Source organism: Panthera uncia, chromosome D1, assembly GCF_023721935.1.
Source record: "Panthera uncia isolate 11264 chromosome D1, Puncia_PCG_1.0, whole genome shotgun sequence".
Lineage (NCBI taxonomy): Eukaryota > Metazoa > Chordata > Mammalia > Carnivora > Felidae > Panthera > Panthera uncia.
In genome coordinates, this window is record NC_064808.1 from 93,579,538 (window position 1) to 93,593,247 (window position 13,710).

General features: G+C 51.2%; 1 protein-coding gene across 1 annotated transcript in view; it reads right to left on the reverse strand.

The window, feature by feature from the left end:
* LOC125908796 (glutamate receptor ionotropic, kainate 4) overlaps positions 1-13,457 on the reverse strand; it is a 77,109-nt gene extending 63,652 nt beyond the window's left edge. The window contains exon 1 of the mRNA XM_049611615.1: positions 12,946-13,457. Within this exon, the coding sequence (XP_049467572.1) occupies positions 12,946-13,134 (189 nt within the window). The 5' untranslated portion in view covers positions 13,135-13,457. The remainder of the gene's footprint in view (positions 1-12,945) is intronic.
* Positions 13,458-13,710: the final 253 nt, after the last annotated feature.

Consider the following 13,710-nt stretch of genomic DNA (forward strand, 5'->3'; position numbering starts at 1 on the left):
CACCAGCGGTTCCCGAACTGGAGATCACGGGCACCAACCAGTGCTCTCGAACTTGAACGTGCATCACAACCACCTGAAAAACCTGTTAAAATGCAACCTGCTGGGCCCCACTCCAGAGTTTCTGATTCAGTAGGTCGGGATGGGGCCCCCGAGTTTGGATTCTGCACAAGTCCCGGATGATGCTGATGCTGCTGGTTCAAGGTACACAATTTGAGAACCACTTCCTTGGGGTCTGTTTCTACACCAAGGACCTACTCAGGTCAGTCCTCTGCTTAAAAAACAAACAACCAAACAAATAAACAAACAAACACCCCAGAAACTCCCTACTCTCTTTGAAATCTTTAAAATCGAGCCCAAACTCCTGCGGCACCTGGGTGGCTCAGTTGGTTAAGCACCCAACTTGGGCTCGGGTCATGGTCTCAGAGTTCATGGGTTCGAGCCTCGCATCAGGCTCTGTGCAGACAGGAGATCCTCTGTCTCCCTCTCTCTCTGCCCCTTCCCCACCTCTCAAAAATAAAAAAAAAATCTTAAAAAAATAAAATCAAGCCCAAACTGCTTACAGTGATCCTCACCACCTGGCCTAGCCATGCCTTTCCCGCATCACCTCAAGCTACTGACCTCCCTTCAACCTGTAATGAGCCTACATCACACTACTCACGTTCCTTAAGGCTGTCAAATATTTCAGACTCTGCGTCTGCCCACACAGTTCCCGGCCTGCAACTCTTTCCCCCCTGGAGCTTGTCCACTTCCTACTTGTCCATCAAGGTCCAACTTGACTGTACCTGCCTTTCAGGCATCATAGTGTGTTAGAAGGGCTGTGGACTTTGATGTCAGCCAGGCCTGGCTTTGAATTCCAGATCAATCCCTTGTTAGCCGTGTGACCTTGAATTAGCCTCTCCGTTAAGCTGGGGTTAACCTCAGCGTCTTCATTATAAAATGTGAATCATAATAGTCATCTTTTAAGATTGTTGTTGGAGAGGAAATGATGTATGATAAATGTCTGACAGGTAGTAGGTAGTCAACAAACAATAGCTATTATTATCATTAGCTCTGTTCGAAAGTTCTGCCTGGCTTCCTGGAGACGAACAGTTTCCTTTTTCCTCTGTGTTCCCACAAAGTTTTGTATGATTCCATTTTGCGTACATCACATACTATGGTCTCATTATTTTTATACATTGGACCTCATTCCAAGTATAGCTGGGGCCATTGTATGACTTACAAAAAATTGATCCTCTCAGCAGGCGTAGTGGGCACATGGTTTGGCAAACTAAAGGCTTCTCTGTAGGAAGAGAATCTACAGGTGGATCCATGCCCCCACCACTGCACATGCTTGGTGAGCAGTGCGAGTGTTAGGTTTCAGGCCCTGTTCACTCCTTATACAATATACTACCTGTACAACTGTATTTGGAGGTTCTATGTATATAGCATGTGAGTTCAGGGCAAGTAAGAACCGTGTCTTATCTACCTGAATCCACAACTGATGTTGAATCAATGTACCCACGGGCAGGTAATATTGGCTGAGGATGGGAAATACATCAGCAGGGTTAGTTAGGGCTCTGGCCTCAGGTGCAGGGGTAGGATCCTTACTCCTGTGGAGAAAGGGAGCCCAAGGACCAGGGTTAGACTCAGGCTTGAGGAATAATCAGGGGCCGAATTGCTAAAACTAGGTGGTGAACAAGAACGTACTTTGGGGACTGAGACAGAGGTTAAGTGCCCAGGTGTTGAACTGGAGTTCGAGAAAGAGCTCTTAGAGCCCAGAATATGAACGAGCCTGCAGATAACATCTTACCTCTGCCATATGGGGTGGGCAATCAGGACCAGAGTACCCTTAGAAGATACTAACATACCATTTTCTATAGCTTCCTTCCCCACCCCTGCCCCACATCAATTCCTTACTGCCTGTCTCTTCTGTTGAACAGCAAGCCAATCTCTTAGAAGGCTTTCAGATGCCTTAATTAATACATTTCCATTTCTTTTGCAGACCCCTCGCTCCCCTTAACAGCTGGCACTCAGTGGGGAAGGAGGAAATAATTCCCAAGAAGTAAGCCTCTGACAATTTCCCAGCCTGCTTCTAGACACCCATGGGGTTTGGAGGAATTCCCAGTCTGAAGCTGCTGATATAACTCTGAACACGACTGAAGCCCAATCCCCCCGAGAGTCCCATGTCAATTCCTGTCGAGGTCTTTTCCTGAATCTGGGCCGACCTTCTCTGGACCTCACACTCTACAAGGCCACTCTAAGGGAGATAAGGATTGAGGTTGTGTACCTTCACAGGTGATGCACAATGCCCTTACTTGGCCCCGCCTTGCTCAGGGCTGAACTCACATCCGTCGTGGCCACACCGGAGCAAACATTTCTCTGATGGGTCTGTACTCCCCGTACCTCCACACCACCTCGTCTGTAACCTTTCAAAGGCAGAACCAAATCTGATCTGTCCTCTTACCCCCACCGAGGGTAAAAGGGCACAGTGACCTACACATAGTACGTGTTAAATTACCTTCTGCTGATTGATTATTCAATTGATAGCCTGATTTTCTAAGCCTTGGGTTGACATCTGCATTGACATAAACTCGCTGATGGGTGACCTTTCTAAGTTTACGCAAAGAACGCTTATTGTATGGCGCCTCGTTCCGTAGGATTCGAAGGAACTGTTTCTTAATGCTTTGCTGTGTTCTAGAAATTTCTGCTTGTCTGCCTGCCCTTCTAGCTGGAGGGCTCCTAGAGGGAAGGAACCTGGGTTCAAATCCGAGCACTTTCAGGTGTTGGCTTCTCGGGGGCTGTGCCTTCTTAGCCTCTAAGAAGGAAGCAGTTACAAAAGCCCCCACCCCCAGGATTAACGGCAGGGAGGACAGAAGTGTCATCCGGGTATCCCTCTTAAGCTGGCCACTCAGAGCCACATGCAGCCTATTCCTTCCTCCCCGTTGTTCCAGCAGATCGGGAAGGTTCGGCCGCAAGCGTTCTGTGTGCCAGTCAGCAGTTCACATGTGCTCTTTGCAGCGCAGTGAGGAGAGCGCAAGATTGGGGTCTGGAGGGGGCAGGAGTCCGGGCTCTGGCCACCCGGGGTGTATCTGCGCTTGCGTTAATCACTCAACTCTGAGCCTCCATATCCTCATCTGTGCACGCTGGAACAAGAATTCCTGCCTCTCGGGTCATATGAGGGTTAGATGAAATGCCACGCATGGAGTTCCTATAAAGTGCCTGGCCCTTGTCAGGAGTGATCAGCCCCCTCTCCTCCTACGTGCTTTCCTGGGGGCTCAGCTTGGAACTCAGGAGAGACGTGACCAAATGTCTGGAGCACAGGAGACCCCCATCCTGATTCACCACAAAGCCAAGGGAAGTAAGAGGAAGAAAAAAAAAAAAACCTGAAGGCCTTAGCAGAACCCTCTGGTGGATCTGGGGGCTCGTCCCAATCTTGCGGGGTGCGCGCAGGTCGCCTCTGGATGGGGAGAGGGAAGCAGTCCCCAGAGGTAGACGGGACAGCCCAGCTGTATTGGTGGCCGCCGTCACAGTCATCTCAGAAGAATGGGAGTGTGGCTGCAGTCTCAACACTGCTTTTATTGGCTTTTTATCGGGTAGGTAAAAGGAGGTGCGTGGCAGAACAGAAGCTTTGAGAACTAGAAATGAGACAGAGTCGTGTAAAGGCAGGGACTGCTGAGAGGGAGGGCGGAGGCGGCCGTGGCCCAACATGCAGTCCAGGGCTCTGGCCCCTTTCTTCTCAAGGACAATGGTCTGTGAATAATGAGCCAGACAGGACGGATTTTCTCCCGTCCGGGTCTCGGGGAGTCGCAGGCCAGCACTGCGACTTGACCTGCATCCCTCACGATGCTCTTCTAGAAAGGGCCATTCCCAGAGTCAAACAGCCATCCCTCTTTCCCTGAGAGGCAGGTGCCCAAACCCACACTTAAAGGCTTACACAAGAGGGACGTTCACCCCCACTCAATGGGCCCTAGAATTAAATGGTGAGATCCCCACATGTCGCCATCTTTTTCTGGGCACCTTCACTGCCACTGCCTTGACTCGAGGCCCATCCCATCCACCTGATCCTGGGACAGCTGTCTAGTGAATACGCCTGCATCTGGTCTCCCCAAATCCAGTCCATTCCCCTCTCTCCTGCCAGAGGAACCTTGGCGACCAAGCCAGAGCCAATAATGCCGCTCCCTTCTTCCAACAAAACAGACCATCTTGCTCTTCAACAGCTCCCCGTTAGCCTCCCGGACAGAGTTTAAATATCCAAACACACGAGTCCTATCACAACGGGCCCCTGTCTACAGCCCTACTCTCCTCTGCTCCTTCCCATGTCTGACTTCAGCCACACAGAACCACTCACGCTGCTCAGTACGTATCTTGGTGTTTGCCGCATCTAGAGTATTCTCTTCTACCAAGAGGATCCTTCTCCATCCTCAATACTTCCCTTTCCTTGGTGAGCCCTTCCCCGTTCACACCTGTACCACCTTGCCCGTCCTTCTGCCAGACCTGTCCTTGCCCCTCACTACCCACCTGACCGTGAACAGGTTCCTCATCTGCAACATTTGATCGCTGTGTGGACTAAATGAGTTAATACAGTCAAGGGCCTAGAACAGCACCTGTCTCATAGGAAACACTCAATAAATGTCAGCCATGATTATTATCACTATTAATACAGCGCATATCACATGGTACTATAATTCTTGCTTTACCTTTCTGGCTCTTAGAGTAGACCCTGGACTCCTTACTGGCCATTCCCCACATCCAGATAGTGCTTGTCAGGGAGTGGGTACTTTGATGAATGAATGAGTGATCACTGAACCCCATCTCTTCCTGATTTGAGTAAATTCAGAAACCGAGGGGAAGATAGAGTAAAATTCTCCCTGAGCTTGGATATCACATGGGGGAATGCGCTGAACACTCAGTTTTAGCCCCTGGATTGGTATCTTTCTTTTAAAGAATAGAATTCTCTGACCTATTTGCAGTTAAAATAGTCTGGCTTCATGGTGAAAAGTAATCCCAGGGGGACTAGTTGTGGTATTTTTTTAGTTCAGCAAAATGTCTCTGGACAACCTTCCCAAGTGGATTGAGGCCACGGACAGCCCACAATACCAGGCCTCTGGCAAACTCGCTCCCCAATCCTCTCTCAAAGGGGCCCGGCAGGGGAGATGGAAGGAGGCATTTCGGCTTCATTTACACTTAACTCATCAAAATGTCACTGGAAAGAGCGATTTGATGTCAAAGGCTTACGAGCCTTGGTTCTAAGCCTTCCAAAGCCCTTTTCTCTTTGAACCTAAATGTGCCATTCTGCCAACACGGTGTTGAATGCCAACAGGGTGGTTGGTTCTGAACTTTGAAGCCAGAGGAGGACTCTTCCTCTTCCCGAATGTGATTTGCAGCTGGGTCCCGAGGATGTGAAATGCAGTCTCTCCCCTTCCTGGCTACCAGTCCTCGGGGCTTAACCGACAAGAACGCCTCACCCACACTGGGGGAGAGAGGAAGGGGTCACAGAAGCCATCTGCCTGGCTCTTGACCTTCACAGATGGAGTGCAAACCCTTCATAGGCCAGAGCCAGATCTGGGTACCAAGTCCTGGACACCCTCCAAATCCTCCGCCTAGGAGGACATCTCCAAAGTGAATGCCAATGGTGGCTGCGGGGACCCGAGGCTGCCATTGCAGCAGGTGAGGTCGTGTCCTGCCGCGGACTGGTGCCTGGGCCTGACCCTGCTTCTCTGCTTGCTGGCTGTGGGACACTGGGAGAATCATTTTGTACTTCTAAGTCTCCGGTGGCTTATCTCTACGATGGGGATAACGACATCTACTTCACGGCGCTGTTGTGAAACGGGTAAGGAGCGAATACTGGTGAAAGCAGTTTCAGATGGGAAATCACTGCAGAATCTTGTGAAGCGTTACGGAGACAACAGCCCGGACGGATATGCCCCCGATGGCGCTGCTTCCCAGTTATCCGCCTTGGGAAGAAGTTCTCGCGCCTTGGCCAGGACTCCAAAACCCTTTCACAAATGCTCCACCCCCCACCCCGTGCTCGGCCCGGTCCTGACGGTCACCCAACCCTGACACTGCTCCAGCCTCGTGGCGGGCTCTGCGTCCTCCCCCCGTCCCCGCCCCCATTCTCAACTCTGGGCAGCTCTTGTCCATAGGGAGTTCATTTTGAACAACAGCCAACCTTTCTGCTCCACAGCTCCCTCTAGCGACAACCCCTTCTCCTGCTTTCCCATAAAAGCAAGGCTTCTTTACAGACCATTCATTCCTCCCAGGTTCGACCACTGCCATCGTATCTCAATCCGGCCACCCACGAAACTGCTCTTGCCAGTGACTTCTGTATCGCTAACTTTCTGTACTTCCTTTCAAGGGGTGGAAAACGTCTTTACCCATTTTCTTTCCGGGGCCTTCGGCAGCCTCCCGAGCCTGTGTTTTCCTCCTGGGTGATTCCTTCCCCACTCGTGGCTTCAGCAGCCACCTCCGATTCACCGCGCACCCTAGCACCCACAGCATCAGGGTGCCGAGCCCACTGTAGCCAACTCCTTGCTGAATGCCTCTACCTGGATGTCCGAAAGGCATTTCACAGTTCCCCATTCCGAAGCTAACTTCGTCCTCCCTTTTCCTCGCACACCTGATTTCCTTTTGAATTTTCCACCTCAGCGACTGGCATTACCATCCACCCCGATGTCCAAGTTAGAAATCTAGGAGTCTTCTTACTGAAATACCTGTCTCTCGTGGTCCACTCTCATTTGGTCCCTGTGTCCTGGTGACTTCTGTATTAACATATACTATGACCCCATTTTCACTTGTGTAAAATACATATTCATTAAGAAATCAGAAGGGAAGGGGTACCTGTGACTCAATCAGTTGAATATCCGACTCTTGATTTTGGCTCAGGTCATGATCCCGGGGTTGTGGGATCGAGCCCCGCACTGGACTCTGCACTGAGTGTGGAGCCTGCTTAAGATTCTCTCTCTCTCTCTCTCTCTCTCTCTCTCTCTCTCTCTCTCTCTCTCCCCTCTGCCCCTCTCCCCCACTTGTGCGTGCTCTCTTGCTCTCTAAAATAAAATTATTTTTAAAAGAAAGCCAATTTAAAGGATTCACTATCTGACCACTGACAAGTAGCATCTATTATAAGCCTTTTAATGGCTTAACCAAAGAAGCAAGAGGCATCCAGACAAGGCATAAATGAGGTAGCCCCACGATCCAAAAGTTTACTCCTGAAATGAGTCTAAGAAAGCCAAGACCTTTGTTGCACAGGCAGGCTCCCCTGCCTCTGTCTTGTCCCACTCTTCCAGCCGTCCACACTCCACACTGGGGGCCCTTCGTCACGTGGGACCTTCATCAATGACCGCTGCCTGCTTCCTAGCCTCATCTCCCACCATGCTCTGCTTCAGGCATCCTAACCTAAAATGGAAATATCCATGCATCTTCAGCCTGGCAGCTCATGCTCCTTCCCTCCCGGCACGCTCTTTGCTCTCCATGTCCCTCCTGTGCCTGGCCAACCTCTCTTGGTCCTTAAAGACTCTGGTCAAACATGACCCCCTGCAGGTGTCTCTCCTACACGTCACCAGCAGAATCAGGAGCCGGTCCTTCAGCCCTCGGTCCATACCCTGCTCTTCCCCATCAATGCCTTTCTCACTTTTACCCAACTTTCACCCAACTATCTCCCATCAAAGAGAGACCCGGGAGCCATCCACTCATCTTTGTATCTGAATACCTTGAACAATTTCAATTAACACTGTAAGTAAGTTTACTGGAGTGACACAGGAGGATCCCTGAGACTGTTCCTGGGGTACCTCCTTCTTCACACTACTTCACTCCACCCCTTCCCCTCCAAGTTCACCTCCATCAAGACAAACCATCACTGTGGGCAGGCCTGCTACGGGCTCATCCGGGAAGGATCTGACTGGGGCCAAACGAATCCAGATCCGAGAGCCTCCCCAAATAGATTCATCCCGCTCACCTCTGCGGCTCAACCACAGGACCGGGGGGAGAGGCCACCCACCTGGTCCAGTTTATGTGAATCTACTTGTCACTCCAAGCACATTCCCACCTGTAATGGGATTTGTGCCAAAAGACATATTCCGATGATTTCCAAACAGATGCAGAACACATGCTTGAATGCTCTTCTACAACTAATAGGCCATGTGTCCAAGCCCGAGAGCCTTGGATAAGCAGGTGATAATGGACGTGAACTCTGAGGCTCTCGAACACCCACTGGAGATGGCCCACGCCTCTGTACTTCACTCCGTGTCACTCAGACATGCGGGAAGCTGTTGTGCTCTTCAGACTGTCTACAGAAAGAGATTCCTTAGCCAAGGGCTATCGGCCCCTTGTGTGTGGGGTGTGATTCCCCTTTATATCTAGCCTCCGTCTCTCTTACTGCAGGCCAACCAGGCCTCATCTTGCTGGCTGTCCAGGGGAAGCGGGTGGGCAGCCTTGTCCATGCACACCCCGGGGGCCTCACCCTTTACACGGTCTCTTCCCCCAGATGTCACATGTGCCAGGTGGGTGAGCAGCCCCCAAAGCCACAGGCGTGGACAGTGTGCACGGACGCACTGGCCCAGGACTGCTGCGCCCCCATGACAGAATCTCAGGCTTACCCCAGTGTGATGTTGTGAACAACTGTTTTCACTTGCAGCTGTTAACAGATGACGGGCTTAGTTTCCTTTTTTTTTTTCCTATGGGGGAAGGCATTCTCCTTGAACAAGAGGGGGTCACGGAGACACAACCTGGTGTACCTCCAGGAGCCTAATAATAATCATTCCTGAGGGGTGCCTGGCTGCCTCAGTCCGTAGAGCATGTGACTCTTGATCTCAGGGTTGTGAGTTCAAGCCCCACGATGGGCTTTGAGCTTACTTAAAAAAAAAAAAAATCACTCCTGGTCCAAACCAGCTAAGGCTCGCCTCCGGGCTCCCCCAGCGAGGAGGGGGACGGAGTCATGCTCAGTTTTACCCGTGGCCCCTGGACAGATGGCGTGACAGCAGCTGTGTCCTAACAATCCATAGCACATTCTGTCACTGGACAAGGCCGCAGGCAGGAAGGGGGTCAGCTGCTCACACCCATTGGCTGCGGCTTGAATTAGGGGAGCTGTCACTGTTGATTCAGGATCTGACTTGTCTGAAGGCGGCCACAGGGTTTGGGGCACATGGGGAGGTGACACCCTGCGGGGTGAACCTCAGCCGAGGAGACTCAGCAGGTGCATTCTCCTCCCCATCGCTACGGGCTGTCCGGTGAGGCGGCACTTTCCTGGGTCTCTCTGAAGAGCGAACACTCAGCTGGGCTTGGAGCAGAGCTATGGCCAGCCCAGGGACGTACTCCTTTAGAAGGACGGACAGATGTCCTCTTGGCCTGCCACTCCCCTCCCCTCCCCCTCACTTCTGCTGCCTCGGAAGTGCACACCCTCAATTAGCATGGGAACTTCCCCCTTGGGCTCAGTTTTCTAGGGAGCCCTGACTTAAGGCAACTCCTATGCCCCCTGTATGTCAAACCCTCTGTATGTGTGTGTTATTTTATTATTATTTTTAGTTTATTTACTTTTCGAGAGAGAGACTGAGCAGGGGAGGGGCAGAGAGAGAAGGAAAGAGAGAGAATCTCAAGCAGGCTCAACACAGCACAGAGCCTGACACGGAGCTCCAACCCACGAACCGTGAGCTCATGACCTGAGCTGAAATCAAGAGTCAGACGCTTAACTGGCTGAGCCATCCCAGGCGCCCCCATGTGTGTATGTTATTTTAGATCCTTAAAATTCTTCCCAATGAACACTGAAGGCTTGCAGAAGGGACAGAAAGGATAAAATAACTTGGCAAAGAACACACAGCCAGTAAGCGCATGGACTGAAACTTTAGCTTAGGTCTAACATCGGGATCTGTGCTCTCTCAGACCATGAGCGCTGAAGCCAGAGAGCCCAGGCTTCAATGTGGACTCGGTACTTATTAGCTATGTGATCTCTGGCAGGTTACTTGACCTCTCTGACCCTCCCTTGCTTCGTCTGCAAAAGTGACAGATTTAGATGTGGTGAGCTCTGAGGTTTCCTTCCGTTGGGACATTCAAAGCCCTGCCGTTCCAGCCTCTGCAATGTTTCTGTACGACAGGATGGATCTTGGCTTTAGGACTAATGGAAACCTAGGGAACATCTTGGCAGACACATCTAATTGTTGAACCTGGGGAAGGTGGTGGTCCCAGCATCACCCGTTCCAGCCCAGAATCAATCCCAGTGGCATCCAGACAGCCTCTGGGCTGGAATGCTCTTCCCATCCTTCAGATACCAGCTCCAACGTCACTTCCCGAGGGAAGACTTCCCTCCCCTGCCCTCTCGCCTCTCGAGACTGGATCCCACTGCCCTCTGATACGTCCTCACGGCTCCTTCTACTTTTCTTCCCTTGCGCTAACGGTTTGAAATTCTATATGCATGTGATCCTTCATTAACATCGGTCTCTCGCTGGTAAGTTTCATGAGGGCAGTGTCTGCGTTTATGGGGTCCCCCCCACTGTATCTCCAACATCTGGAATAGCAGAAGGCATTCAATAAATATTTATTGAATTAATGGTTTAAGTAATTAACTAGTTGATATGAGTAGCTATGTCTAGATGAGACCAAAGCAGCAAGGGTTTGGGCTTGAAAGCCAATCTGGGGTGAAGCTGAAGATCCCTGGCTGATTGCCTAAGTCATTCAGTGTGTAGCCGCATGTCCTTGAGTCCCAGGCTCCTCCCCTCTCCCTGCCAGTCCATGTCATAGCTCATTAGGGGGCTGATAAGGGGACTGGCTGTATACTAACTCTGACATCCCTGAAGTCGCCCTACCAGTCACCAGGTAGGCCAAGGAGGGCTGAAGAAACGGACTCAAGGTGACCAAGTTTGCCGGTAAGAGAAGGAAAAGGCATGGCAGTTCAGCTTCCTGGGGTTTAACCACCGGGCTCCACCTCTGCAGTGAAATGCAAATAAAAAATCTGTTTTTTTTTGGGGGGGGATGAGGGGTTGAAGCATGGGCACCATCAGCAGGGTGGGCTCGAATCTCAAAGATAGCAGACAGGGTCACCTTGGTGGCTCAGTCGGTTAAGCATCCGACTTCAGCTCAGGTCATGATCTCACGGCGTGTGAGTTCGAGCCCCATGTCAGGCTCTGTGCCGACAGCTCAGAGCCTGGAGCCTGCTTCGGATTCTGTGTCTCCCTCTCTCTCTGCCCCTTTCCCGCTCACACTCTGTCTGTCTCTCTCTCAAAACTAAATAAAAACATTAAAAAAAAATCAAGATAGCAGACAGCTCTCTGAGGAAATCTTCACCCCTATGCCCTGCCCCTGTGAAATGCTCCCTGGGCTCCCTAGGCCTTCTCTGGCCTTCTGTTGACTGGTCTGTCCTCTGTATGAGAGCCTCTCCTTGCCAGCAAGGCCTCACTTCTGAAACAGCTCACACTGGAGGGTTCAGAGTCTTGCTATGTACCCTGCCAGGTCACTGCAAATGCTGTCTATACAGCCAGGCAATCTCCTAAGCACCCCTTCTCCTCAGCTCTTAAATAGCTTTTCATGCTCCTGTCTATACAAACCATTTCACCATGAGGCATCAAAGACTGCTTATTTAATACCCAACAGATATTTTTATCCTTGAAGACGATCACGGCAAAAATGTATCTCGTACCCCAAGCCTGGTACATATAAAGGGTTAAAATCGTATTAACTCAAGAGATAAAGGGCAGAGAAAAAAGAAGGAAGGGAAGAAAAGAAGAAGGCCAGGAAGAAGGGAAGAGCGGTGTGGAGGGAGGGAGCATGAAAAGGAAGGAGAGAAGGCGGGGCCCAGTTGGAAGGGTACCTTTCTTGGTGACATCAAAGTCCAGCTGTGGTGGGGTGCGGCGGTGAGAACAGCGCAGGCCCGGCTGTTACACAGATCTGGGTTCAAATCCCAGCCCTGTCTCATACTAACTACGTGGCTTCAGACAAGTCATTCAAGCCCTCTGAGCTTCAGATGGCTCGTTTGTAAAGTGAGGATAACATCGAGCTAAAGGGTATGTTTAAAGAGGATTCAAGATAATGTATGTAAAGCCCTTGCACGTTGGCATTCACTGGGAGGCTACAGGGGCTCCTTCTGCACATGGAAAGCACAGAGAGGGAAAGGGCTTGGTTCAAGGTCGTGCTAGGAACCCAGGTCTGTGCTCTCTGCACTGAGTGCCCATCACCAGGACCCGGCCACAAAAACTCGGTTACGGAAATAGGGGCCGTGAAACAGTAACGACTTAATTAATTTGTACAGCTGTTAATAGTGTGTGCCAAGAAAACAAGAGATGTCCCCCAGGAAGAACTTTCTATATCCTTGCTCTAACCAAACAGATGACTGACATTCTACGATGCTCACCTGCATTTTAACCAACTCCCCACATTCACCCTGAAAATCTACAGCCTGTCCAAGTGCACCTTGGCTCGGGTCTGTAGAAGCACGTTAACGACAGCAGAGAGTAGCACGAGAAGTAATAACGAAATAGCCGTAACCGTGACCATCTCCTCTGACGGTTGAACCTTTTCCCCCTGTTATTTTACCACGTCTCCCTTGACCGGCACTTCTCCAGTGTCAAAGTCAACTGATGTGGCGTGTTCTATTCTCCCGGGCCCACCCAAGCTCTGCCAGGGGGTGCTACCGAGCCGTAAAATCGTCGGAACGAACAGAAAGCACCAGGCGTATCCAGAAAACGGACCCCGAACCCAAACCTCAAATCCGTATTAATTGGTCAAGACCTCCATTACCTGTTACAGGTGCTGAACTGGGAGAGCCACAGGGCAGGGATCATGGCGGTCTGCATCACTAACGTTTACCGCCAGTGCCTGGCTCAGTGCCGGCAGGGAAAAGATTTGTGCAAAAAAATGGACAGATACATGAAAAAGGCATGACTGCCTGAATACGTGGATGGTTCATGAGCATTCGGCAAACCTCATGCCCTTCAATTCCCCCTCCCCAGCCCACCCCCAAGTCTAGACCACCTGTTCTTTCCTTACCCTAGCGATCAGCTCCCCGACCATTCCCGTCCAGGTGCCATTGGCCTCAGGAACACCGTACACACCATCCCCGACCAGGCGGATCTTGTAGTTGAACCGGAGGATCTCTGCCAGCTCCTTGAGCATGTCCACACAGAAGCCCTCGTAGCGGTCATTGCCTTCCATCTCCTGGTGGTTCCCCTTCAGCATTAAATACGGGTTTTCCTGCAGCAAAACTGGGCAGCTGTCATTCTCATCTTAGCCCTGGTGTCTCAGCCACGAGGGATGGGGGTGCCGGGGCAGAGGTCAGGGAGGAGACGAGGTAGAGGGATGGAAGTGACTGGGGCGATGGGCTGCTCTGGAGGTGGCAATAAGCTCCCCTCCTGGCCTCAAGACACTTCTCTTACCAGGAACACACAAGGGTCTCAGTGCACAGAGGGTCAAGCTGAAGCTCCTCCCTCTGGTGCAAGGCCATCATTTGACCTCACCCCCTTCCCATCCCTTCTTTCTTTCCCTTCTGTTTGTTTATTCCACATGGACCTGTCACAGGGCATTATGAGATACTAGGATACTGACAATATAGCGGGTGAGGTAAGAAAATGTACTGACCAAATGCAACCCAAGGCAGAGCAGGTCCAACCACGAGAGCTCTGGGAAGAGGGGTGGGTCTCTCTGGGGAAAACGTCCAGAGAAGTTTCCATGGGGGAGGTAAAACCCAAGCTGGGTTCCAGAGGGGGATGGAATACAGATGGAATGGTGTTAATGGAAGGCATCAGAGGTAGGGGA